At 46.2% G+C, this 27,419-nt stretch overlaps 7 protein-coding genes across 9 annotated transcripts; 5 read left to right on the top strand and 2 right to left on the bottom strand.

Moving 5' to 3' along the window:
- The first annotated feature begins 3,247 nt into the window (after positions 1-3,247).
- On the top strand, positions 3,248-4,479 carry LOC128310850 (COP9 signalosome complex subunit 5). Its single transcript, XM_053047583.1, has 2 exons — positions 3,248-3,891; positions 3,960-4,479. Exons 1-2 carry the CDS (start codon positions 3,333-3,335, stop codon positions 4,421-4,423), a joined length of 1,023 nt encoding a protein of 340 aa, XP_052903543.1. The 5' UTR covers positions 3,248-3,332; the 3' UTR covers positions 4,424-4,479.
- Positions 4,480-4,777: 298 nt separating this feature from the next.
- Positions 4,778-15,425, top strand: LOC128298534 (uncharacterized). The gene is made up of 9 exons (XM_053034287.1): positions 4,778-5,285; positions 8,161-8,214; positions 9,010-11,499; positions 11,625-11,821; positions 11,887-12,570; positions 12,633-12,944; positions 13,581-13,910; positions 13,993-14,787; positions 14,876-15,425. Exons 1-9 carry the CDS (start codon positions 5,118-5,120, stop codon positions 15,321-15,323), a joined length of 5,478 nt encoding a protein of 1,825 aa, XP_052890247.1. The 5' UTR covers positions 4,778-5,117; the 3' UTR covers positions 15,324-15,425.
- LOC128298537 (tRNA-specific adenosine deaminase 2) lies at positions 15,330-21,316 on the top strand. Of its 2 annotated transcripts, XM_053034293.1 has the most exons (2): positions 15,330-15,345; positions 20,771-21,316. In XM_053034293.1, exons 1-2 carry the CDS (start codon positions 15,336-15,338, stop codon positions 21,307-21,309), a joined length of 549 nt encoding a protein of 182 aa, XP_052890253.1. In that variant the 5' UTR covers positions 15,330-15,335; the 3' UTR covers positions 21,310-21,316. The 2 variants fall into 2 exon arrangements, with proteins under 2 accessions (XP_052890253.1, XP_052890251.1); XM_053034291.1 differs by lacking the exon at positions 15,330-15,345 and having other exon boundaries at positions 20,728-21,316.
- LOC128298538 (cystatin-like protein) lies at positions 15,946-16,662 on the top strand. Its single transcript, XM_053034294.1, has 2 exons — positions 15,946-16,077; positions 16,146-16,662. The coding sequence occupies exon 2, from the start codon at positions 16,152-16,154 to the stop codon at positions 16,446-16,448; it is 297 nt and encodes a 98-aa protein (XP_052890254.1). The 5' UTR covers positions 15,946-16,077; positions 16,146-16,151; the 3' UTR covers positions 16,449-16,662.
- Positions 16,798-18,907, bottom strand: LOC128298535 (tetratricopeptide repeat protein 30 homolog). The gene is made up of 3 exons (XM_053034289.1): positions 18,848-18,907; positions 18,058-18,772; positions 16,798-17,987 (listed from the first exon to the last, which is right to left on the bottom strand). Exons 1-3 carry the CDS (start codon positions 18,905-18,907, stop codon positions 16,798-16,800), a joined length of 1,965 nt encoding a protein of 654 aa, XP_052890249.1.
- LOC128298536 (single-strand selective monofunctional uracil DNA glycosylase) lies at positions 19,534-20,683 on the top strand. The gene is made up of 3 exons (XM_053034290.1): positions 19,534-19,953; positions 20,058-20,321; positions 20,387-20,683. Exons 1-3 carry the CDS (start codon positions 19,534-19,536, stop codon positions 20,681-20,683), a joined length of 981 nt encoding a protein of 326 aa, XP_052890250.1.
- A 1,358-nt stretch (positions 21,317-22,674) lies between the features above and the next one.
- On the bottom strand, positions 22,675-26,138 carry LOC128310672 (uncharacterized). Of its 2 annotated transcripts, XM_053047371.1 has the most exons (3): positions 24,858-26,138; positions 24,489-24,794; positions 22,675-23,858 (listed from the first exon to the last, which is right to left on the bottom strand). In XM_053047371.1, exons 1-3 carry the CDS (start codon positions 25,558-25,560, stop codon positions 23,356-23,358), a joined length of 1,512 nt encoding a protein of 503 aa, XP_052903331.1. In that variant the 5' UTR covers positions 25,561-26,138; the 3' UTR covers positions 22,675-23,355. The 2 variants fall into 2 exon arrangements, with proteins under 2 accessions (XP_052903331.1, XP_052903330.1); XM_053047370.1 differs by having other exon boundaries at positions 24,489-26,138.
- Between the last annotated feature and the right edge of the window lie 1,281 nt (positions 26,139-27,419).

Below are 27,419 nucleotides of genomic sequence, written 5' to 3'. Positions count from 1 at the left end.
TGACCAGTCAGCTGTGCTAAAAAGAGGTTGTAAAGCTTGTAACAAAACATTTAAGTTAATCATTTTTAAACCTAATGGCTTCTCTTACTCACCCATATCAGTTTATTCGGTCTCATTGTACCAAGAACATTTGTCAAACTCTATTAATAGATTACCTACTAAATATTCTACTCAACAGTTTTTGACCACACGATCCACTCTTGTCCCATTGTGAATATACTAAAGCGCGCAAGCGTTACACATGTAACGTTGTAACGGTCGCGTGGCGTGTCGTACACATGCTTTACACCATCATTTCTGTAAAGTATCAGCAGCAACATGAATGTAAGCGCATTTTTCATCAGTAATTAATTAAATCTCAAGTTAAAACTTATTATTTATTCGGGCACGCAAACCTTCACCCTTGCAGACATTCTATCAGGTATTGCAAAAAGGTATTGCATAGAAACAAGCAGCATGCACATCAACTTCGCATCGATAGCGAACATCTCGTGCTTTAATTCATAAAAAAAGCTGCAACACAATTATCTATTTGATTGCTTGTGTGGGACAAACCCCATAATTACAGAGGGGTGGACCATTTGACGTCACGGAATGTTTTATAAATGATCTGATTCGACCATATCAAATAAACAAACCCGGGTGCTCCCTGAACCTAGCAACCGGCGTTAAAAGTTACAGCATCGTTACCCCGATCGTATTTACATTGCATTTGTTTGCACCATCACTTTATTGCTGTGAAACCCCTTTCTGTGTCCACAAAACGGTCCTTGCCTGTATCCTCACGCTGCACGGCTTTGCCATGTCACAAATTTCCATTGAACCATCGTATAGTTTTTCCTCGTTTGAAATATGTTCTTCTACTGGGTTTTAATAAATGTACCACACAAAGCCAAGTGGCGCATAACCGGATGAAACTTTTTCTCTGTGACCTTTTTCTGGTCTCATCACTGGCGGCTACGCATCTCTATGAATGATGAGTCCAACGGGTCTAACTTCAGAGTTAACTACCATCCAAAGTGTGTTTTATTTGGTATGCGGTGTGTTTGGATGACATGAAGGAAAGAAACCACCCCCCCGAAAGTCTTGTCCGCGGGGGAGCTTTTCTGACGTCATTGATAGCTCGCTTTGAAATGTGATGCTTCGATGCTGGGGGCGATGGAAGCAAAAATTGTTGTGATATTACCCACAAAAACATTGATTCAGAAGAATGTAGAAACATTTTCACACCTGGCCATGTAACTTGAACCCATCTCAAAGGGAACCAATCGATCAGCATCCGAAGCAGCTTGCCTGCGTGGTCGCGTTATCACCTATGACGTCGGTGCTTATATGAGTTGCGAGATTACATGCCGAAATAAATTTAATTTTTAATATAATTTTTTAAAGCAGAACGTACGCAAGTACAGAAAAGTGCTTGGGGAAACGTACGCGAAAAAAAGAAAATCATCATATGTCAGACCAATTTGTTCGTAAACGTTGCGCACGCGAAACATCGAAACATTTAGCTCAGAAAAGCCTGCCATCAATCATAACGTCCGCAAATCGTTATCCTTCTATAGAATCGGCATGCACCAATGCCTGCTGGGAGATACACCATGATCCTGCAACGGGTGAAAGCCATACTGTGCATTATCTTCATGTCAGCATCGCACATATTTTTCCATCCTCTTTCGCGTACAGGCAATGGGAATTATTGGTATCGATAGTACCACAGCAGCTCACAGTAAGGAGCTTTTTGGTGGAGTTGCTGCTATCTTCGAATCGTTTGCTTCGTACGCGATAAAATAAGATCCTGATGAATCGTTTATCCCCCCCTCCTTATTCGTGCCCATCCGTGGGTGACGATGTTTGGGGAAGGTTAAGCTTCGTAATGTTTTCTTTACTCGGTCAAAGGGTTTTTGTTGTTTTTTAAATGGTACAAAGGGCTATCGCCCATAAAAGACACACACGGTTCGATGTACGAAAAAAATGAAGCCCGATCAGACATTTTGGTTTCGTATCGTGGACACATTATCTTCGAGAACAATGAGCATCAAATTGGATACCTACGTCAATCTGTTTGGGCAGTGTCAGTTTACACGCTCCCCCATTGTTCTAAGTCATCGCGATAAGAGTGCTGGTACAAAACGCACAAACGACTGTGTCTGATGCAGGTTTAAACTTATTAATAAATGGTTGAGGCTAGTGTTACGGGTATTCGGATGCATCCAAGTAAAAAATCCATATGATACTCATTTTTTCCTTGAAACTATCTTTCTTCCACATCTTGTACGACCCTTTTATGGTAAATATTTCCTCCGACCAAACGTCTCGGAATTCATTCATCCACGGCGGGAACGACAAAACAGCAAAACCCAAAAAAAAACTGCAATTTGTCATAAATCATCGCCAGCTTATCGTCGGGCACATCAAAATCACGCAAACAGATTCGCCAAGCTTAATTCACGATAATTAACCAAATTTATCCAAACATTTGACGCGTTATGCGTGTTTTTACTCGTGAATTGCTGAGACTCGAACCCGTCTCGATGGAGACGCCAAACACTTTTCTCGCAACTCATCCATCAATGTCGCGCTGCCGGTGTTGAGCGGTGCATCGGCTAGATTGCACTATTTCTTTTTTGGTCCGTGCGTTTTTGTGTGTCGTGATGGTCACAAGTACGATTTCCATTCACTTATCCTTTTAACTACGAGCAATAGCTCGCAGCAACAAATGCAGATTAGTGTTTTTGTTTCGGTTCTGACGCGATTCTAAACGACTGTTATTTAAATGTGCATAAAAGGATAGCTTTGAAAACGGTTTAGTACTGACGTATTGTTGTGACAAGATACTTATGCTTATGTTAATACAATTTTGTTGGGAACGTCATTAGCATTGAATAACATTTTAAAATACACTTCTTGTATACCGATTGCTGCATATTCATGTATGTCTTTCTACATTTTCATTGTTGTTGAGTTATCCATCACCTATATAATACTTTTAATGAACTGAAAAAAAATCTTCATTCTTCAAAACAACATTTCTGTCGTAATGGAGAGCCTAAACTATCAGTATTTGTCTAAAATTTAATCTAAATTTACTCACCACGTGGTAATTGCATATCTTTGACCGTTAATTGCACACACAAGAAGATTTGAAAATGAAGCGTTTGAATGTTAAGCGTTTTTTACACCAGCTGTCACAAATGTCATTCGCCGTACGTGTGTAATCAACGCTTAAGCCTTGTAGCCAAATAAAACATTGGCAGCGAAAACAACAAAACGTTTGGTGCGGACTTTTTAACAGTTTTGTCACACGATAGTTCTCAGTATCCAGCTCAGTTATCATGGAGATGGCAAGAAAAACCTGGGAAATGGAGAACAACATCGTTGCTCTACCGCCTAGTGACGAAATATTTCGCTACGATGCGGAACAGCAGCAGCGCATCCTGACCGCACGGCCATGGGAGAAGGATCCGAATTATTTTAAAGATATCAAAATTTCGGCCCTGGCACTCATCAAAATGGTAACACATTCGCGTTCTGGTGGTGCACTCGAGGTGATGGGCTTGCTGCTGGGAAAGGTGATCGAAGACACGATGGTGGTGATGGATGCTTTCGCGTTGCCGGTCGAAGGTACCGAAACGCGGGTCAATGCTCAATCCCAGGCGTACGAGTACATGGCAGCGTACATAGAATCGGCTAAAGAGGTGGGACGCATGGAGAATGCCATCGGTTGGTACCATAGCCATCCCGGTTACGGTTGCTGGCTGTCCGGGATCGACGTAAACACGCAGATGCTCAACCAAAACTACCAGGAACCGTTTGTGGCGATTGTAATCGATCCCGTCAGAACGGTATCTGCCGGTAAGGTGTGTCTCGGAGCGTTCCGAACATACCCGAAAGGTAGGTAGAAATGTGAAGAAACATCAAACGATGATAAACAAATGAACGTGTCTTTCCATGTCTCGTAGGATACAAACCGCCGAATGAGGAGCCATCCGAGTATCAAACTATTCCGTTGAGCAAAATAGAAGACTTTGGTGTCCATTGCAAGCAGTACTACCAGCTGGATGTGACGTATTTCAAATCCGCTCTCGATCGAAAGCTGCTCGACTCGCTGTGGAATAAGTACTGGATGAATACACTGGGTAGTTCCGGACTACTAAGCAATCCAGACTACACAACTCGACAGATATTGGATCTGTCGGAAAAACTGGAGCTTAGTGAGGCAAGTCTGGGCAGAGGCCAGTTCATGGCAAGTGGTTCGCTCGATCCGAATGAAAAGCGCACGGAGGATAAACTTTCCAAGGCGAGCCGTGATTGTAGCCGTGCTTCGATTGAGTTGATTCACGGTCTGATGGCCCAAATTGCTAAGCATAAACTGTTCAACACGATCAACACCGGTGCAGCAAAGGGCACGGAAAAAGCATCATAAGAATCTGGGCATCTGGGCTGTGAGAATGTTCGTAATAAACTCATTATATCATGCAATTCGTATTCGATGCGAACGTTTGAATGTTGTTGGTTTCCCACACGATAAGCTGATTGAAATATTACATCCCAATTCTTTTAGTCCATTTTATTTTATAAAATATTAATGAATATTCTAAAGCTCTTCACCCATCACCCCAAAACCACGTCTCTGCCTACTGTGACGTCATGCTTGGAGCATACAGCATCCGTCCACGGGTGAAGCTACGCATCTGTCATAAATCCGCACCAACAGCAACTTCAACAATACAAAACGTCACCGCAGCGGGCTATTTATTTAAAACATTTCGCGACAACAACAACATTATCGTTCGGTCCGATTGCCCGGAAGGTTGTGCAGTCCTCCCTGCAGTGAACGCGAGTGTTTTTTCCCATTCCCAGCTGTACAGCGTCCACCGATTAGTTTGTTTATTGTTTCGTTTGATTAGTGCTGGTGCGCTGCCGTGCCCGACTGTGTCTGTGGTGGCGCAGTAGCTAATTGAATTCGCTGCTGACCGCGCGGAGCACACCAAATTGTGCAGTGTCGTGCAAACAAAACAGCCCCCACTGAACGGGGTAGCGATAAAGCAAACTCGTACGAATGCAATAAATACATATTAATCAGTGCAGCGAAACATTTCGAGAACTAGACCCACGTCATGGGTTGGAGGAAAATGCGTTCCATTCCGCAGCTGTTGCTACTGCTGTCGACGGCACTGGTACTGCTGACGGTGGTCCGTTCCGAGGAGCAACCGAATCCCGTCACCGAAGCTGATACACCATCGAACAGCAACGCCCCAACGGATGAACCCGACGAGGAAATACAGGTAGGTGGCAGGAGCGGAACAAGCCTTTTCGCGCACCTCAATCTACGCGTGTTCTGTCAATTTCGCAGCCAATGACTCCAGCAGGTTTGTGCTGATCGGAATGGTGGCCGGATACGCTGGACGCTAAACAGCTCTTTGTGCTGGGAATGGGGAAGGTTCGCGCAGTGACCTCATCCATCCCGCACCGTTTCGTCCAATTGCTTTCTCTTTGTTCGCCAAAGAAGCCATGCGAAGAAGACGAAAACGATCCCATTTCGGAGTGTGGAACCGATCACTTAATTTCTGCGCTTTTTTTTTGCGCAGCACAATCAAATGCCCCTGTTCCATCCGCGGAGGCCATCCGCTGATCGTGGCGGTGGTGGTGGTGGTGGTAGTTGATCGCTAGAGAACCACCGAATGCGGTCCGATAGACAGCATGTTTCGTTATGTAAACACACCAACCGAGCGCGCTGCGTGTGCTGATCAATTCATGATCGCGGCTTTCCTGCCGGCAAGCGGAAGGTACAGCACCATTTCCCGTTCGGTCAGATTACGAAGTGAATGGGTGTATTTGAGTGGACGTATTGGAGATGTGAGGCAAGAAGAAAAAAAACACACTCATGATGTCTATGCGGACGTCTATCTGCGTTTTGCAAACGTTACGGACGTTTATACGATCACACACTCTCAACACAGGTTCGAAAATTATAATTTCATAGCAATCCATTTGGAGGACAAAATACGATGGGGAAAATTACGTACAGTTAATATTCAGAAACGTTTTTTTGCCCTAATGTAGTACGACCTGTTATTAAACAGACTAACCGTGTCCGAACCATTGAAAATGATCGACACAAGCTGCCGTTGAGTGCCGAAAACAGCAGCTTTGCGATTGTGTTAAACTTGGTTAACTTTTTGTATGAAATGATGTGATCACTGTTTTCGAGCAAGTTTGGAGCATCGCATTTCGTACTCGATCGCTATTGTTTACCGACACTAGAACGGTGAATAATTTGTTCACAGTTTGCGCAGACAGCAAACACTGCAACGGTCAATTTCGCCTATCGCACTGATCACCCGTAGGAAGGGAGGCGCCCCTGACACCTGGAACCCTTCAGGCGATTCCTTAGATTGTGAGTTATTTATATAGCACTGGATGTATCACTAAACCGGTTTTTGAAACTACCTTCAAGGACATAACTAGTTGTTCCGTGGTGTAAGAAGGAGACACATGGAATGGTGTTAAACATCAAGGCAGAATCGCATTCACACAATCATCACTTTATGGTTAATTTATGACAGTTTCGCATTTTGTTGAAGATTTCGTATATTCTTCCACATTTCGCAATACTGCAGTGCGTCGTCATCGCCAGACACCTGTTTATTTATTCAGCTTGGTATTGCCAATTCCAAAACAGCCATGTTTTTGGGAAATCAACCACCCGGAAATTTCATTGTTGAATGTCTTATAAGTCTTACGTAATTTGATGAGGATCGTGTGGTAAAATGCTTGCCGAAAGTTAAACAGGATCGCTTCCCGATCGTTCCCGTAATCGTTTGTTAGATAGTTGATATTTTTAAAGTCCATATTCGAAAAGGGCGAGCTCATATATTGATCTCACCAGTGCCTCACCATGTAGAATCAAACCTTCAATAACTTTAGTGCTCTAACGTGATTCTCGTAGAAATTTCACATGAGGACCCTTATCCAGATGATAAGGGTCCTTATCGTCCTTAAATCATCCATCAACTCTGTTCTGTTAATACAAGGTGTTGTTTTTACTTCATCGTAACATAACTAACTAATTGGACCCTTTTTTCTGTCTTATGTTCCTTTTCCCGGTGACAGTGTCCCACTGCTTCAAAACGATCCTACACGTTTGGACAAAGGAAGCCGTGACAAAGTGGTGCTGGTCCGCTGATGCTCCAGTTATTTTTTGTTCACCTTTCGGACATTCTTTGTTCGGGTGGCTATTTATTATCGAGACCGATCTTATGCAGAACGGACGGTTGCAAAAATTAACGTCATCCGTTCTGTGCAGTACAGTCATTGGCAAGGCAGTTCCGTCTCACCCACTAGTGGCGAGCAAACGAAACACGTTTGATGACATTCTCGCGGCTTCTTATCGGTGGGTTCGACACTGGTCCAGCGTCATCACCAGTAATGCTGATGCTAAACGGGCATGTGAATCCGTACTCCGAGATGGCTAAAACGGGAAGCATGGCATAGAAATAGCAAATAAATGTGTTGTTTTTTTCCTTCCCGCTGCTTGTCTATTTGTGATAATAATGTTTGAAAACTTCGTCTCTTTAACACAACAAGAATCAAATACGCACACACAAATACGAACAGCAAGATTGTAAATTGCTTCATCGAAATGCCATTGGTAACGTATGGGAAGTGGCCTAGTTTGTCTTTGTGGCCGGTGTTGTCGGGTTACGGAATCCGTCTTTACTCGAACAACAGTGTCATATTTTATGTGGTACAGAATAAAGGAAAGCTCTGGAACACACGAACTATTTTGGATTGCATCCATGAATTCTTCCATTCGAAATGCTAATTTTAATACGGCATGAAGTAATACTGTTGGGAAAATGTGTGTGAAGTCTCGTTGATAAGAGTTGAATTGTGTTTGCCCCAGTGGCATATACAAACCACAGCTCCAGCAGCAATCTATTGGCTTGGTCTAACGAATACCTGTAAGCCATCTCAGTACCCAGCCAGCTGAAGTTTATAATATCAGATCTTGAAGAACCCAGATCTTGATTACCTACGTGTTGAGGTGATCGCAACCAGAAGAACCTCTTTTTCTGATTTGTGATATTCACATAGCTAAACACCCTCCAATTTCATACAGGATGTCGAAATAAATAATCCGTTCTCCGCCTTCCGTAGAACCGTTTGACCACCGGACTACGCTTGGAGCATGAGCTAGTGAAAGAACAGGCCGTAAGTTTATCTTCGATTACCACACCTTCAGTGCATGCAGAGTATGCATCAATGGCCCCGGAGGGAGATGATATCGATCGCTTTTAGTACCGTTCTCGGTCCTTAAATCGATAAACGAAATGTTGGGTTAAATATAATGGAATTGTCGTGCATGTACAAGTCCTGCACTACCGATGTTGATGCCTTTGCATGGGAATACCCCACGTCACGAAAGAACCGGACGAGTTAAGGTTCTGTCACTATTATCGGTGCTCAAGAAGATGGATCATTTCGCTACCAAACAGGGGGTTTTATTCGTGTACTCATACTAGTGTTAACTGTAACCCTCTCTAGCATACTAAGCGGGGTAGTCGGTGGACAATCCGTATCTCAGCAGCGCATACTCCGTAGATTTTGCTCTCCTCTTCCACAAATCATACCATCGACATGTTACGCTTACGCTCCTCCCCATGTGCCCTCGGAGGATTGTTGTATTTCGGATCTCATCCTGCACATAACCAATAACGCATACACCCCCTTCGACAACAATGCTAACATCAAGTAATGGCTTTCCTGCACGCCAACGTATAACTCCAATGGACTACTTCAGCATATCATCATCACCACCACCATCTGGGTCCAAACACTTGCATCAAGGTACGGTGTGTCTGTCTGTCTTCCTGTGTCTAATTGCTGTGGACTATTGCGATCACGAGCGTCCCTACTCTAACACTGCGTGGCCTCGTGATCAGCGCTCGGAGCAGAACGAAAGGAACGTTGTGTGATCGAATGGAATAAATGTTTCTCCTTGCACAGGATGCTCCATCGACGGTCAATGGCAGCAGTGAGGGTGGCATCGTTGCCATACACGTCGATGCCGTTGGCGGTAAGGAGCAGTTGCGTCCAACGCTGCGCGGCCTTTCCTATATTGCGACTTCATTCTTGCCGCGCGAGTACCGATTCGTAGAGATCCTTTCGGCTACGCGTGAAGTGGTGGCCGGCGTACGGTACGAGCTGACTGTAAGCGCCGAAGATGAAACCACCGCTGAGAAACACATCTGCCGGCTGGTGATCCTCGAGAAGCCCTGGATCACGACGGAGTATGGTGAGAAATATCGCACACTGGAGTACACCAACTGCAGCTCGAGTTCCACGCCACCAACGACGGAAGAGACAGCCACTAGACTCAATCCCGCGTTTGATGCGAATCTCCGCCAGAATGAAGAGCTTACCCCGCAAAGGGTTGGAGAGATCGAGCAGCAGATCATTGTGGAAAAGGTAGAAGTGTTGGAAATAACTTCCACACCGACACCGGTAACCAATGATAGACAGGAACTGCCAGTAACGGACAGCGCCACTACTGAAAGTGAAGGGCTAAGTGATGCTGCGAAAAGCGCTATTGATGAACTGTTTAGTTTTGCTAGCGCTCCCTATCAAACTGCTAACCGAAATCGTCCACAGCAAGAGAGCGCCGGAGTTGGTGCCGTGGAGGTGATCGAAGAAACGATCGTACCGGTGCGGATCTCCAAAGATCGTGCGGAGGTACAGGACACGGTGACGACAACCACGACAATAGCACCTTTAGATCAGCAGGTACAATCAACGTTCGACGAGGTGTTCAAAACGCACCAGGAAATTCAAAAAGCGCTCGATGAGGTAATTGTCAATGGAGGCGGCCGCGACGTACAGCTCAAGTACCGGCCGGTGTTCGATTCGTTGCTGCAGAAGGTCAAAGCCAGTATCGACAGCTACTACCGCACAACAAACGGAGGCGATGCGAACGTTGATACGGCCGCATTTGTCGTGCGTGATAACACGAATGTGACACCGCACGGTGTTCGAGGAGTGGCACCGACACGGGCCGCTTCGTCCACCCGAAACGATGAACAATCTTCGCAAGAGAGTGACGAAGGACAGCAGCGACAACAATCGTTGCCGGACGTAAACCTGAAACCTCCTAGGGTTGATGCACCAACGGCGGTTACATTTGGTGCTGACTCGGACGAAGATGAGGACGATCAACAGATACTCACCAAGGAGCAGCTCGCGAAGGAACTAAACAGTGAGGATAGTCTGCAGCGTGTGAAGAAGCATTCGATATGGAAGCGGGACGTTGATAGAAGAACTCGTGAGGCTATCGATGAGGAGGTTGGAACAGAACAACCAGTTGTAACGACAACTGAACAAGACGCGACGGTCGATGTTACTGAGCACGCTTCTACAGCGAAGGACATTAAAATCGACGTTACCACCACTGTATCGTCCGTAAGTTCTACAGCTTCTACGCAGACGGTTGCCGTCAATGGGACTTCGTCTGCGTCGTCGGAAAGCGAAGAAGCAAAGCCTAAAACTAAGGCCCCCAAAGATTCATCAAACGATTCCGAAGATGACGACAAGGACGTGAAGCTTTCGAAGGAAGAACTGGCTCGGCAACTGAACGCGGACGAAGGGCAACGTCGTGACAAGCGGGACTTTTCCGGTGGATTCTCTGGGGGAAGTTTCGGAGGCTTTTCTGGCGGTAGCTTCGGCGGAGGTTCATACAGCGGCGGCGGCGGATACTACGGAGGAGGATACTACGGAGGAGGATACTACGGTGGTGGTTACTATGATGGAGGTTATTACAATCCTTATCGAAGGAGACACTACCGTCCGTCACCGTACTATTATGGTTATTATCGAGGAAAGCGCAGCGCACCGGTGGAAGATGTGCCCGGCGATTTGAACGAGCAGGATCATGTAAAACTGGCAGAACAGGATGTGAAATCAGATCTTCACGCACCGAAAATCGAACGGGTAATGATGGCATTCGGCGAATCGAACGAAGAGGAAGAAGTACTGACTAAAGCACAACTTGCCGAAAAGTTGAATGCGGATGATGGACACCGACGGGATAAGCGCGGATACTCCTCGTTATTTGATTTATCAAGTGAAAGCAACGGTTACGAGCCTAATGGAAAATATAATGTACGCCCTTCCTTCGATGCATTCTATCGCGGAAAGCGTACAGTAAACGCGCTCGATAGCAACACCATTGATCTCGACGATCCCGCACAAGAGGCATCGATGAAAGTGATCGCAACCGAAGCGATCCAGCGTTTGGATCAGATGGATTCGGATCCGTATCAGCGAATGCTGCTGGAAGTGCTTGACGCACGGAAAGTGTCCCAGAGATCCGACAAAACCCGAACAACTTACGTGCTAAGCGTACTGACGGCCAACTCGCGCTGTGCGGAAGAGGAGAGCAAAATGACGGAGTCATGCAGGAAGCGGCTGATACCGGACACCACAAAACAGTGTACCCTTGAGGTAATTGAGTTCTGTGCTCATGGTGGGCAGGAGTGGAGTTCGAAGGGCCAAGCAGTGCAGAGCTGATGGTAACCTGTACGAGAGAAGTAATTCATCTTTTCTTTGCTTTCCCATTTCGTTCACAGGTACATGTATTGAAAGCGAATTCGCCGAAAGATTCCCAACAGGTACAGCTAACTAAATCTAAATGTCAAAAACAGGTTAACAATTTAGGTGCAACTCGACAACTCGTTGGTGGAGCAACACCGGTGGACCTGTCCGATTCGGAGCACAAGGAACGCATACGTCTGGGGCTGGTTGGCTATGAGAGTGGAAAGCACAGGTTTGTTTCATTGCTGCCAAAAACGATGATCTCAAGCTGATTTTTAAAATAACTGATCTTTTCAGCAACTTCGAGATACTGTTCGGAACAGTTCAGGTCGTAGCGGGCACCATACATCGCTACAAGATCGCACTGAAGGATGACGGCCAGCAGGTGTACAGCACGTGCGACGTGAGGGTGTTTACTCCGCTTCCGTCCGACGAGCACGAAACCAAGCCCGAGTATGATTTCGACTGTCAGGACGAAAGCAAGGACGACGAAACTGGTAACCGGCGACGTCGTGACGTAGCAACGCCGAAAAAAGTCAACAAAATGCCCAAAACTGGCAGTGCCCAGGAGATCACACCGGAGGAGTATGCAAAGGAGGAACATCAAACGCGGGTTCGCACCGGTCTACGGCAACAATCGGCCCTAGTCGATGGAAGTGGCAATGAGCGTAAGGTGAAGATTGTGGGCGCTACGATGCAGCTAGTGGCCGGTAAATCGTACACCTACCGATTGACCTTCCCGGACGATGAATCGAAACGTGTCTGCAAACTTACCGTATGGGAAAAGCCCTGGCTGAAGGAAAAGGCACCACAGGAAGCGTTCAAGGCATCGTTCGAATGTCCGGACACTGTGACACGATCGAAGCGCGATTCATACTGCGCGGGTTGTGCCTCTCCATTGACGGCCGACGAATACGGTAACAGCGAGCACCAGCAGCGCATCGATAAGATTCTCACCTTTCACGGTCTAACCCGCGGAAAGTAAGTGGCATGAATAGTTGCGCTTTAGACGCATCCTTATTTAAACTATCGTCCTCCCACAGCTCGCTGAAGGTCCTGAATGCAACTAGCCAGGTTGTTGCCGGCATGAAGTACGTTTACTACGTCCAACACAACAACGCTGTCTGCAAACTGACATCCTGGGAGCGTGTCTGGTTGACCAAATCGCACCCGAAGGATGCGTACATATACACGTACGAGTGCGAAAAGGAAGTGGCAGCAACGAAGGCACGCACACGCCGCTCCGTAGTCCCCGGTGGTTCACGCTCCCTGTCACAGGATGAGCTAGTGGCGACCGAGCACGTTGAGCGGGTCGATAAGATTTTGGTTTCGAACGGTGGAACGAAACACTCGTCGTAAGTACCAAAGCATGAAGAAGGGAATGCCTTCGCATGCGCTGTTTGATGTCATTTGATTGACCGCTAACGATTACTACAATACTGATACCGAGATTATATATCGTCGTCTAATCACTACTGTGGAAGTAAAATATCGCAGTTCGAATACTAACTCCGCGTGTTTAGCCCAAGGTTACACGGACCCTCAACATTCCCGTACATGTGTGTATGTGCAATACTAGCCGTTACCCATAACCTCCTTATCAATCTACTAACTGTCTGTCTTGTTGTTGTTCTACTCCTGTCTCTACGGCAAGACAAATTCCATATTGCTGTCGTACAATTTTTCCCTTGTGAAAGTATCGCATGATTGCTCGTCTTTGCCATTCTCAACAAATGTGAAAAGATGACAGCAAAATTATCATAAATATATAAAATTAGTTCAACAGCATGATCAAGTTGGCTCCATTGTGTTAGTCATTAAATGGCGTAGAAAGCAACTGAAAGAATTGTTTTACTAACCTAATGGTAAGAGCAGCGTTCCAATATGCATCGTTGGGTTTGAAATAGTATGTGCTATTCGTTAGGGAAGCAAACCACATAGAGTGTAATATTAACCTGCATGAAACGTTTGATCCATTTTGCCTCCGCTAGTAATGCCCGGATTGTTAGCGGAACCGTACAAATAGTGTCGGGAAAGCTGTACAAGTACGCTGTCGAATTTAAGACGGAAGGGAGTAGCAAGTTATGCAAACTATCGTCCTGGGAACGTCCGTGGCTAGAGGAGAAAGATCCGACGGAAGCGTACAAGTATACGGTATCCTGTCCGGATGAGAAGGAAGCAAGTACACGTCAGCGTCGACACGCGAAAAAAGCCGGCAGCTCCAACGAACTGACGGCGGAAGAGCTGAAGGATAAGTCCCACATCGAGCGCATTAGAGCCGGCATGGTGTCGTATAATTCGGAACGATCGAAAGCGTACAAGTAGGTTGTTTGAGTTTGTTGTTTGAGTTATAGTACCGTTGATACTGACGTTTTTTTTTATTTTCTACTACTTGCTTTGCAGTGTGTTTGAAATATTGGCCGGATCGACGCAACAGGTCGCTGGGTCACTGTACAAGTACACGTTCCGCGTAACGAGCGAACCCGATACGGTGTGCAAAATTTCCATCTGGGAGCGGGTGTGGTTGGAATCGCAAGATCAGCGTAAGTACAATGTGAAATGTACCGGCGATGACGACACGGAACAGCAACCGGATATTAAAAGCTATCCCCAGCAAGAAACCGCCCCGGCTACGACAGCCTTGCCGGCCGTAAAGCGTCGATCCGTGCGATCGCTCAAGATCGACGACGATGAGCACGTGCGACGGCAGTTTAACAAATTCAAGCACCATCATCGCCGCCAGTACGCGAGCTCGATGGAGCACGAGATGCGCTTTAACATATTCCGCAACAATCTGTTCAAGATCGATCAGCTGAATAAGTTCGAGCGCGGCACGGCAAAGTATGGGGTGACAAAGTTTGCCGACATGACGGTGGCCGAGTATCGGGCACATACGGGACTGGTCGTGCCGAAGCAACAGCACAACAATCACATCAAGAATCCGGTTGCCACGCAGGAGGATGTGACCGATGTCGGTGATTTGCCGACATCGTTCGATTGGCGCGATCAAGGCGCTGTGACGGAGGTTAAGGATCAGGGTAGCTGCGGTTCGTGCTGGGCATTCAGTGCCATCGGCAACGTCGAAGGTCTGCATCAGATTAAAACGAAAATCCTGGAATCGTACTCGGAGCAGGAGTTGATCGATTGCGACAAGGTGGACAATGGATGCGGCGGTGGTTACATGGATGATGCTTTTAAGTAAGAATTCCCCGAAGCAGCGAATCGGGTTGATAAACGGTGGTGTGCTTTCATTGCTTTCATCGATAACTTTCCGTTTGCATTGCAGGGCTATCGAGCAACTGGGTGGTTTGGAACTGGAAACGGACTACCCGTACAAGGCGAAGGCCCAGAAGACGTGTCACTTCAACAAAACGCTCAGCCATGTGCAGGTGAAGGGTGCGGTTGATATGCCGAAGAACGAAACGTTCATTGCGCAGTACCTGATCAAAAATGGACCGATCGCCATCGGGCTGAATGCGAACGCGATGCAGTTTTACCGCGGTGGCATATCGCACCCGTGGCACCCGCTGTGCAGCCACACATCGATCGACCATGGTGTGCTGATCGTGGGCTACGGCATCAAGGAATATCCCATGTTCAAGAAAACGCTACCGTACTGGATCATAAAGAACTCCTGGGGACCGAGATGGGGCGAACAAGGCTACTACCGTATCTATCGCGGTGACAATTCCTGTGGCGTCAGCGAAATGGCCTCGTCGGCCGTTCTAGCATAAGTTCGTTTGTGTATGTGTGCGCGTGGTTTTTTGTTTGTTTTACTCGTAAACTCTCTATCAACTTTTTATACAATTTTTATACCATTTATACTCTCTGCATATGCACCACATTTTTACTCTACTCAAGCAATTCTGACGAACAAATATAGAAAAGTATGATAAAAAGTAATAATAGAACTTGATTATTTTTATAACACTATTTTAAGTGAATGAAAAGTAGGGATATTCTTTCAACAGGTTACATTTTTTTCAAACAAGCTTTTTGCAAACAATTTTGCCCTCAAGCCGGCGAGGAGACGGTACAGCTTTGGTTTGGAGTTTGTGTAATGTACAACGAACTTTAGATAAATCTACATTGAACAGTAAATTAGAGGATTCCTGGCAATTCTGGCAATTCCTGAGGTGGTCTCAGGAGAGTCATCAGTTCCGAAAAAAATAAAAAGTTACAGAAACGGAAGACAATGAAACAAAGAAACCTTCACCACCGGTAACCATGGAGATGATAATAGTGCGAATGGTGATATTGTGGATGCAAACAGTGAAACCCCTTGAGGATCCTGCCAGATTAGAACTCCTATCTGGCTCTTGTATGATCAGAACTCAAGTCACTTGAAATGTCAATAAAATTGTTCGTTGGGGACGAGTTTGTTGTTTGTGTTTACATTCGACTGGAATGCGCCCCCAGCTGGGGGGCTGATCGTGTAAAGCAAGATCGTCTAATTATTAGGTGACTCACAGTAGGCTGAGCAACACGGTGAGTCAAATGTTCCGGTCGTTGCGATTTTCTCGAACAATCAACTGATCAATCGCTATTGCTTCCAGAACAAAATGGCTAGTGAACCTCTGTGCGGTGGTGTATCGGAAGATCTGGATATCCACAAGAAAGAGCACGCAGAACGCATCCAGACAGCACTTGCCACAGTATCGGACCGTGTTGGCAAAGCGTACAAATTGCATCGTGTGGAAAAGCAGGTAGTTGCGGGAATGATGTACACCTACTACATTTCGTTCGACGATGATGAATCTGGCCAGAAGCATAAGATCACCGTATGGGAACGACCTTGGCTGAAGGAAAAAAATCCGGAAGAGGCACTACGTGTTACGTTCGAAGTGCACAAAGAATGATCACTCATTTGATCGGTGATCGTATGAAGGTTATCTCATTGTGCTGCGCGATTTGTGATTTTTTGTATTAGTTAAGTTGTAACTTGTTGTACGTTGTTGTACTTGTTGTTGTGTTTTATCTTGTTACATGTATGGGATGGCAAAAGGGAAATGAAACGAATATCTCCGAGCAAATTTATATCTGCAAATAAAAGAGAACGAATTGTTATAGCTATTAAGGTGAAACAAATTTCTCAGTAAATAAGACAAACTACGGAAGGATGAGGGTTTCAAAACTAAAGTATTATCTTAGATAATAGACACAAGAACTGGCTATCAAAGAGATTCCATTCGATGCGGTCGCACTGCTTCACTTGTACTCCATCAGGCGCAGCAGCAGGGCTCGCAATTTTCGCGCTTCCAGTCCGATGGTCGGTGGCTGTTCACCCGAATCCTCCAGCGGCCCGGTCAGTACGGACGGTATGGTTATGCCGTACGCTTCGCAGGCGCGCAAGAAATTCAGCGTTTCCTGTAACGCGATCGATGGTAGTACGATCGTCTGTTTGGCCATCCCGGTCAGTAGTCCCAAAACGCACCGCTTCACGTGAATCCACGTATCGGCACACAGCCGTGCACCGGAACCTCCGTCCAGTGCGTGCGCGATCCGTGACAGTCCAAACTCGTAATTGTTCTTCGCACAGTACAATGTTCCAATGACGAGATTAACGATGCACAGATGCAAACACTGACCCGTTGCATTACCCTTCCGTTCCTCGGCCCGCTCCACCTTGCGCATCAGCTCTTCCGCTTCCTCGTTCTGTGAGGTCATGATGTACGCAACGCACAGGTTCGCCAGCACGGATGCCGGGATCGACAGGATGTCGTCGTAGTTTTGACGCACGATCGGTTCATAGAATGCAGCCGCCTCCTTGTATCGGTCACCGCGCATAAAAAGCACATGCGCCGCGTGCAATCGCCAAGAGGGCGTCTCCGAGCAGAATTCGGCACTGGCACGAAATTCGCGTTCGGCGCCCTGAAAATCATCCATGCGCCAGGGAATCCAGGCACGGGCCATTGCCACGGGAAGGTAACTTTCGAGCGCTCCCTCGTACTCGCGCAAAGCCATCCGGAGGGCATTCTGATCGGTTGCCGATCGACATTCCTGTACCTTGGCCGCCAGGGCACGCAGTCGGCCACCGATGCTGCTGGCAAGCGTTCCGAGCTTCTGTTCCGCTTCTTCGGGCGTTGACTGGGCCGTAATCAATGCGTCCAGCAGATCGTACAGATACGGTGACAGGTACTTGTACGTGAGGTGCGTATGTTCCGCCAAGATGTCGGCCGCCGTGTCGTACATTTCGTGCTTGCAGCAAAGCAGCAACAGGTTTGCAAACGTTTCCGGCGGACAGGTTGGAGGGCCAAGCTCGAGCAGGAAAGCCAACCGACGCAAACCGGCACCACCGCCGGTGGGATCTGTTAGTGCCATGTTATGCAACGTTACCGGATCGAGTTCCGGCTCGGACCGTGGGGGTAGATCGGTTAAAGCTTCCCGGGCCCCTTCAACTGCAAAATAAAGTCAACATCGAACCATTATCATCCCGTTGTTATCTCTTTCCCGGCCAGTATCACATACCGTTTCCTTCTTGATATTCAATGGCCGCCTTTAGATTGAAGGCTTGGGCAAGTCCGGATGCGGCCAGAGCTGGGGGATTTCCCACGCTTCGCGCACCGCCCTCAGTTTCCGCCTGCGCTCCAACACCCAGCTCCGGATGATTCCGTATGCCACGTTCCACAATTTCGGCGATGTAGTTCAGGGCTTGCGAGTTTTCCTTGCGCCGATAGTGACACAGGGCCGCATTGTAAGCGACGTGTGGATTAAACCCACCGGCCTGCAGTGCGGACACGTACCGTTGGAGTGCGTCCTCGTACATGTTCGCCTGATACAGCAAACATCCTTCGTCATTCTTAGTGCTCGCCTCCTGGCCATTGCCATCCTGGCGCTGGAGCAGCAGCGACTGTGCCGCCGTATAATCCTCGTTACCGTAAGCGATGGCCGACTGCAGCTGGAGGACTTTTTCCTTCAGCTCATGGGAATCCAACCCGGTAGCAATGATTTTTTGCGCTTCGTCAAAAAGACCCGCCTGAAAGAGGGATTGCGAGTAGTACAGGCGATACTCCTGCACATCCGGTACGAGATTGATAAGATGCTCGTAGCAATTGGCCGCCTCGATAAAGTCCTGCATCTGGTAGTAACAGTGGCCCAGCAACGACAAACCGGCACGGGTTGTTGACGATTCCGGAATAGTATTCAGCGTGTTAATTGCATCCTGAAATCGTTCCTCCTTGATCTACACATATCAAAAACGCATCAGTTTAACTGTAGTGCAAATTTGAAGAAGTAAAACTCATTTGTTCTCCTTTACCATGGTATATATTGTTTTCGTATATTCACCATCGCGAATTATCATATTTTGGGAAAACATGCTGAGTAAACTAGAATGAATAATCCTTTTTCACAAAAGTTCTGAAAACTGTTTGTTGAAGTTACTCGATACCATAGCAACGAGCGACGGCCAACACAGAGCTCAAAAGTAGTTAAATTGGCCACGATGGTGTTTGTTTTTAATAAGAACGAAATCTTTTATAAAACTGTTTTTAACTAAATATGTTTTATTTGAATTAAATAATTTTAAAAGCATCTTTTGAATAGCATACAAATTTCCCCAATAAAAAAAAATCGATACCAAATAATCTCCACGTGCTACAGGGCTTTTAGCGGCGGTGAAAATACATCTTGTGCTATATTTTAACAGACTATTTATAAAACTCGAATGCTTATAAAAACATACAGAAACCCTTTTTCATACCTTCAGCTGAACTTTACTTACAGGTTAAAAATTACGATTTTTTTCTAAGTTTGCATTAAAAACTCCACCGATTTTAACAGTATCAGCTGAAAACCCCTGTTTGTTTACTAACAACCGCTGTCAAAATCGGCACGCGGCTTGCTTTGGTTCCTCGAAAAAAAACGCAGCACAATTCAAACTCTCACATTGTGGTTACATTTCAAACATTTCCATCCCGTAAGTAAGTGTTGAAGGTCGTGCTAATGCTACGCAAAAAGTTAAAGCTAGACGAGACATCACTGGACGCTTCTGAGGCGTGTGCGCCCTTTGGTGGATTCTCGCTTTCCCAGTTTGCAAACGTTCCGAAGGCAAAGATAAACGTTCATACGGTTCCTGCTGAAACAGCTACTGACGAATCGAATCGAGCTGAATCCGACACGGAAAAGCTTCCTGCGCGGTGTCCGAATGTGGTTCCTTTTTGGCAACAAGTGTATCACATCGAACAGGAGCTTTCGGCAGCATTGCGCAAAGTTGCCCTACCATCCGAAGTAGCCGCCTGCTATGATCCAATCGAGTACGCTTCCGAGATACATTGCGCCTATCTGCAACGTTTCCTCGACGGTCCGAAGTCGGTTCTGTTTGTCGGCATGAATCCGGGACCGTGGGGCATGTGCCAAACTGGGGTGATAATAATCTTTCCTTCTTCCCAAGCGAATTGTTAAATTGCAAATTCCTGCATACATTCTTGAATGTCCGTTTGTGGCTTTTGTCGTGTATCGTGTTGTAGGTACCATTCGGTTACGTTCCCGCCGTACGGGATTGGATGGGATTGCGAGGAACGGTAGTGAAACCGACACCGGAACTAGCTGCCAGACCGGTCGATGGTTTGGCCTGTACGCGCGAGGAACAGAGTGGAAAGCGTTGGTGGGGATTGTATGAAGAACTGTGCGGAACTTCGGATCGCTTCTTTCGTTCCTGCTTCGTATACAATCTTTGTCCGCTGGCTTTTTTCCATCAAACTGGCCGAAACATAACACCAAGCGAGTTGAAGGTAAAATAATGCTATACCAGCGTTGTTCTATTCTTTTCTTAAATTTTATTTGTTTACTTTCCCAGGGAAAAGCAAAGGGAGAAATTCAATCGATTTCGGAGCAATACCTGGCAAAGGCACTTACGCTGCTTCGGCCAAAGATAGTCATATCGGTTGGACGCTATACGGAGGATCGTGTAAAAACGCTTACAAAACAAAACAAAATTGACCCGACCGTCGTTACGTACTGCATGCCACATCCGAGTCCTCGCAGCCTGAACAACACCAATTGGTCCGAGAAGGCAAAACATTGGCTCACCGAACACGGCATACTACCTTACCTTATCCCGCCAAAGGTCGAAGAATATTCCATTAAGATCTAATCTACCACATTATACATTATACATTCTCTTTTTACGCTTTTGAAAGTATTCCTTTTATATACTATTAGTATTAGTCATTATTGGCATAACCTAACATGGAGCATTTTATGGAAGATGCACTCCAACAGGCACGCATTGCGAACGACCTCAAAGAGGTTCCTGTGGGCTGTGTGTTTGTGCACAGTACCGTCAATGATGATGCTTCCAAAAAGCAGGAAATTATCGCTCGTGGGTGTAATCTGGTGAATGAAACGAAAAACGCAACACGCCATGTAGAATTTATTTGTATCGATCAGGTGCTTGATTATGCGCGCCGGAACAGTATCACCCCACCGGAAGCCATTTTTAGCTCGGTGACCGTAGTGGTGACGGTTGAACCATGCATCATGTGTGCCGCCGCACTGATCGAGCTGGGTGTGCGAGAAATTATCTACGGTTGCCGGAACGATCGGTTCGGTGGATGTACTGTGCTCGATGTGGCACGGCTGCTCAGCTCCAGCATTCCCATCCGGGGAGGAGTGCGTGCTATCGAAGCGATGGAACTGTTGAAGGAATTCTACAAAGGCGAAAATCCGTCCGCACCGGTGCCAAAGCCAAGGGCGACTAAATGTGACGCAAGCACCTGAAAATGAATCAAAGCTATATATTATTAAGGTTTTTCAGTATCTAACTTACTACTCAAGAAGAATATAATACATCATTTTTCTCTGTAAGTTCAAGTTGAAATGAATGCCTAACAGCGGAGAAATAAGTAGTCGATTTGTTTTTATTTTTCGTCTCGACGACCAGTAACAACAGAAATTGAACCGCACTTAAATGTATGTGCAGGTACTCCGGCCAATCCCAACCCCACAGACTTTGGGATGGGGTAATTGGAAAGGAATGACTGCTTGCTTTGTCATACACCAAGCTGCAATAGCAAATGCGATCGAGTCTGCGGTCACAACTTCCTACCACACCTACTGGCACTACACACACGCCTGGTTCGCCCTATCACTAGTAGTATAGTTTTACAATCATCTTCTTAGCCCGCGTATGCTCCCATACAGATACGTTTCGGCCGACAGCCACCTGGCACGTTATTTTATACACTGGAGCTTCGAAAAGATAAGCGTCATGTTCCATTACTTTCCCATCCAAACTTTGAGATATTTGCCGTATTTCAACCGCGATGATACATTCCTCTTATTTATTCCATTCGTCTCCATGTTTCCATCCTCTCAAAAAGCGGGCAATAACGTTCTTGTGCTCGTTTGTTTTGTTGTATAATCGTTTGTAATAGTAACGTAGCAATACATCCTTCGTGGATTTTATTTTCTCTCGGCCCATAAATATCTCATCCATTGCCAGGCGCGCGGCTAATCATCCCAACGATTGTGAGTTGACAAAGACACAGCGTCAATAAAGTTTGGACACAACATCACAAATATGCACCAGAGAGTTCAAGAGTTCTCTGTTTTGCTGGTCTCACTTGTCACGGAGGAGGTTCAAGAGTCTTCCATTAAGCGCATCGTTGCTGCCTGCATCTAAGACATAGACACGTGGGACAGATGCACCCACCGTCAGCATCTGGTTCCGTCCAAACTAGACGGTAAATTAATAACAGTTACATCCTCATTTGTGGCGTGTTTTTAACCCGTTCATCGTAATCTTAGTATTATTATCGAATCACATTGATCACCCATTCTTGCGCTCGCCCCCGGGAACTTGTCACTTGCTGCTTTCGATCAGCAAAGTCTTGTAGAACGCTTCAATCTGTTCTATTGTTTTAAGCTTCCTTTACTGGTTGTTTCACCTTAAATCAAACCAGCTTATCGACTCGGCTGGAGAAAAAGAGAAATCACATATCATTTGCATTGTCGCATTGGTTTGTTTTGTTATATTATATATATATATATAGTTGTACAATGTAAATTATGCGCTACGTATATATGGTTCACATTATTTTGTATATCTCCCCCATCCCACGGTAGTTGTGTTTTTTTCTGCTGTTTCTGCCCTGTCCTTTGGGGCTCGATTTCAAAAGAATCGAATTTCTACAGTTCTGACACATATATTTGCATAGTTTTTGCTGATTTTACAATAAAAATGTTTTCCGCTTTTTTTATTTTCTTTCTGTGTTTTTTTTCTTCTTCCTCATCAAATCGTTTCAATCAACAGTTCTCGAAAGAGTGCCACTTTATACAAGCGCCTTCTGTAATTGATCGCAATTCCGCAACGAATAATGCCCATATATTTTAATTCGAGTGCGTAAGGTTCTAAGTAGCATACGCAGAAGCCGTTTTTTCTTAAAAAAGGAACTTCATTTTGCGCATTACAAGTTCCATGTTTTGCCCTTGTCTCGATCGCACGATGAAGTCACGGGGGTTAAGTAAAACAAAATATTTACGACAAATCACACCCCATCGGTGAATGAATCATCATTCATTCAACATTCTCAAATATTGAGTATATTTCGATAAAGGGGTTTGGGTTAAACTTCGCAAAATGAGCCTGCAATTGCAGAGGAAGTAACGCTGCGATCGGGACATATACAATCGAAAACAAAGCAAGCTAAAAACTAACATTTGGTTCGTATGCCAGAGAACCACACACTTTACACACTAAAGCAATGTTTCGCAATCACGTAGCCTTTGGCTTCCCGCTTGCTCACACTAGGAGGCGGAATTACTTTACTCCACCGCAAGCGATGGCCTCGGGGATGGTGAAAGCTCATCAACACCGTTCAACAACAGTTCCTCTTCATCATCATCATCCTCATCCTCTGCCTCCTGTTCCTCCTGCTGCTCTGGATCACTTTCATGTGCACCATTAGTGCGGGGACCTCCACCATTCATTACGGGCGATAAGGGAGAACGATCCGCCACACCGTTCATCATACGGGCACCATAGTTCCGTTCCGGTTGCACCATCTCATTCATGCCCATCGGTTCATCTCCGTTGTCGTCGCTCATACTGCTGCTACTGCTCGAGCTGCTGCTGCTACTACTGGAGCTGGTACTGGAACTGTCCGATTCACTGTCCTCACTGGTGCTGCTGTCCATCTGTGCCCGTTGCTGTTCACCAATATCCATACGATCCGCACCGGTGGTCGTGGACACTCCATAGCGTGGTGACGATCTAGCAGGCATGAGAAATCCCATTCGTGTAGCGTATTCTAACTGGCGGCGAAGATCTGTTGAAGAAACGAATGAAATACATCAACAAAACAGGATTAATTCATATATCCTAAATCTTTTTTATGATGCTATGTCTAGTAGAATAGCTCAGTTTAAGTACTTCAATGTTGGAGGAAAACAAATTAATCCTTTAAACACTGTCATTTCCATAGAGCATTATCCAAATTTGGGTAATGCGGCGCTTGACGCATTAAAGGCGCATTTACCACCTCGAGATCCCTACGAGATATATTATTCTAGTCCACGGAGAAGAGGTAATCCCCGAGAACTTCGGACATTACCAAATTCCCAATTCCCGCGTATGTCGATTTCCGTTGCAATATCGTTTACACTTGAATGTTTTTCGTTATTCAAATGAACATTTTAAGAGACTTTTTGGTAAAAAGTACTACAAAACATACACCCAACTTTTTACACGGAATTAAAATGCATTTACAACTTTGCAGATTCCGTCGCACATCTCGAGGAAAATATGAATATTCAGTCGATTATTGACGAATGGCGTTTTAGAAATTAATTCAAACGGACAAACCGAAAAGAAACACATCAAGTACGCATTTACTGTTTTGTAGCTTCTCGATTATATACTACGTGGGTGGGGATGTTTCCTATATTCCATTACTTACCCATATTTTCCCGCTCCAACACCTTCACACGCTCTTCCAACAGTCTGTTCCGAGCGCCACTAGCATCATCGCCACGCTCGCCATCGTTGCCCATCTTTGCCATGCTTCCACCGTCACAATCCGCTCCGCTGCCACCTCCACCAACACCCCCGTTCGCACCGGTGCGCCGTACCGTCTGCTCGTATTCGACCGCTAGCTTAATGTACTCTTGGACAAGGTCGGGATGGCTGAGGCTTTCCAGCTGATCGAACCGTTCCCGCTCGTACACGCTGGAGAACTCCTTGGTAAGGAAATCCTCTTCATCCTCTGGGAGTGAGTAAAAATAATTTTCTTCTGAATCTATCGAAAAACTAGAATCGCGCGTTCTACCTGACGGGGTCAGCACTTGCGGCATGTGGTCCTCCATCAGGAAGCGGTTGGTGTTGTATGGCACTAGCGGTGGCTGATCGGACTTTAGGAACGGTGTTATCCGGCGGGAGGCCGCAACCGAGTAGAGATGGCGCCGCTTGTTGTGATTCACTTTACTGGCACTGGTTTCGGCAGCACCACCCTGTCCCCCCTGACGGCACCCACCTTGTCCGGCAGGGTACTGAAACTTCCAATGCGTCTTGCTGTACGGTCGATTTGAACTCGATTTACCACGGTTCGACTTACGGCGACGGTTTTTGCGCCGGCAACGTCCCTCCGCGATGCGATTGCTAATGCTGGCCGGTAGCGCCGCGCTGTTGCCTTGATTGCTGCTCACCCCGGGACGTTCCTGTGCATTGTTCCCGTTTCCATGGTTACCACTATCGGTGGCTGTTCTCGTTGCTACCGGTGATACATTTGAATCCTGGCGCGAAAGCAAACTGCTGCAACCATCCAACGGTCGTCCATCTTCGGTCACACTAGCGCCACCGTCGTTCGCGACGGCAAGCGCGCGAACTGCGGCGTCGGTTGCTGCGCTCGGCGAGACGAGTGCGTTTGGTTCGCAGGCTCCAGTCAACATCGTGGACTGGCCAGAGAGTAGGTCGATTTCGTCGCACTGCCGGGAAAAAGACATATTTTCTACCTGTTCCATACTATGTTCCATTGATATTTTTGTACTAGAAATGCTCGGCAAGGGTACCACTACAATGTTCTTTACTTAAAACCCCCCAAAATTGAGCCAAACACTAGAAACGTTCACGTAGAAACAATCAACTTTGCACTTAACACTGGGTGTATTTTTTCCACCGTCGCCATATTCTGAAACAGTGCCGTCCCGGTTGCGCATGTATGCACTCTGCCACTATCGCACGCTCTCACAGCATAAGCGGCTATAGCGCCTTCCCGTTTCTGTCGCTTTCTCTTTCGTTCGGCAGGGTTGTAGCGTGTCCAGCGGGTTAGCAGACGTTTTTTTAAAAAAGCTGCTAAAATACTTCACAATAAAACACTTTTTCAATTTTCACAAAATTCGCACAGCTTTCTGAAAACCTTCACGCACACGCGGAAAAAAGCGAACGTAGAATTTTATGCTGCTTTGTCAAAACCAAAGTGCACCACCCTGGCGAAGACTACACCCCTGTCTTCTCTGCTACGCACTTTCGAAGGGCACCAAGAATGCACGATTCCTTCGCGGATCAGTGGTTTATGCTGTTGCCTATATTCACACGTTTGTCCTCTCTCGGCGAGTTCTGGCAGCGTAATGCTTCGGCATTTGTTCGGCGACCATCGCTTGCTCGATTTGCTGTTTTGCTTTGCCCGGTCGGCACTCACGTCGGTATCGCTACCTGAGCATCTCTGCTCCCTTTTTAACCCTCGGAAAGCTCGCTCTCGCGCATACTGTTGGTAGGGAATAGCGATATGACGTCACGATAAGGCACAGCAGCTGTTATGGGGAAGACTCGGCTGCGGCATCTCACTTTAATATGCTCTAATGTCTCTTGCCGTACTCTTTCTTCTATCACGTCGGCGGCTGTGTGTGAGCAGTGTGTACAATGCGAGCGAATCATGAGAAGGGGTCGTCCACTGATGATGCCTTCGATTTCATAGGCCTGCTATTAATAAACCATGTGTTCTAGCCAACCCCAACAGCTGTGCGGTGGCGGAATATGTGGACGCTCAGCTCTCACCCTCTTTTAGAACGATTTGTACCATTTTAGTGGTAATGGAAGAAAAATACCAATTGCTTTCGAAATCGTTCAAACTTTTGATAGTACTCGATGTTGATCAGCAAGATCATTGTTTTGACCAAGCTTTGTTTTTATATGACACCCACAATAAGCATTTAGATCATATAAATTCAATACAGTAAACACGTAAGGTATTGAGAGTTTTGGTTCCTTTCCAAGTGTATATACCATGCTATTCACTCTGTTCTACTAATAATTAAGTAGAGATCATAAACTGATGTCGCACCCCTGAGTTATATCCTTAGTTCTGTTATCAAATAAATATCGATAAGTTGAACAATCGTCTCGATCTCTAGGTGGATTGCCCCACGCAAGGTATGACACAATTTCACCAACACACCAGCACAACACTCGCTCAGCTAACGAAACCGCTTCGAAATAGCGTTTTAAGATAAACACGATTCCACCGTGTGTCGTACATGGCATGTAAATCAAGCAGCAAAGGCAAAAGGGAAGAGGGCCAGAATGTTACCTTCCGATCAAGGGATGGTGGGCTCGGCTGGCAGACGGGATTTTACAACGAAAAAAGTTTTACAATTTGCATTGAATGGAAGGAAAGCGTGTGGTGACCGCTTGCGATAAGAAGCGAGAAAACCACAACGATCCATAGTATCACTGGATCGGCCAGTGAAGTTGAGAGGGGTGGTTGGCAGATTGGGGATGAAAACGCGAAAATGCCTACTACCATCCCTTTGCGGTTCTGTTAGTCCTTCATTCTACCCCACCTACACAAAACGCTCTTCGCGCTGTCTTTCTCTCCGTCTCGCTATCACGCTGT

Source organism: Anopheles moucheti, chromosome 2, assembly GCF_943734755.1.
Source record: "Anopheles moucheti chromosome 2, idAnoMoucSN_F20_07, whole genome shotgun sequence".
Taxonomy (NCBI): Eukaryota; Metazoa; Arthropoda; class Insecta; order Diptera; family Culicidae; genus Anopheles; species Anopheles moucheti.
The sequence above is the reverse complement of the archived record's forward strand: the minus strand, read 5'-3'. Positions and strand labels throughout refer to the sequence as shown.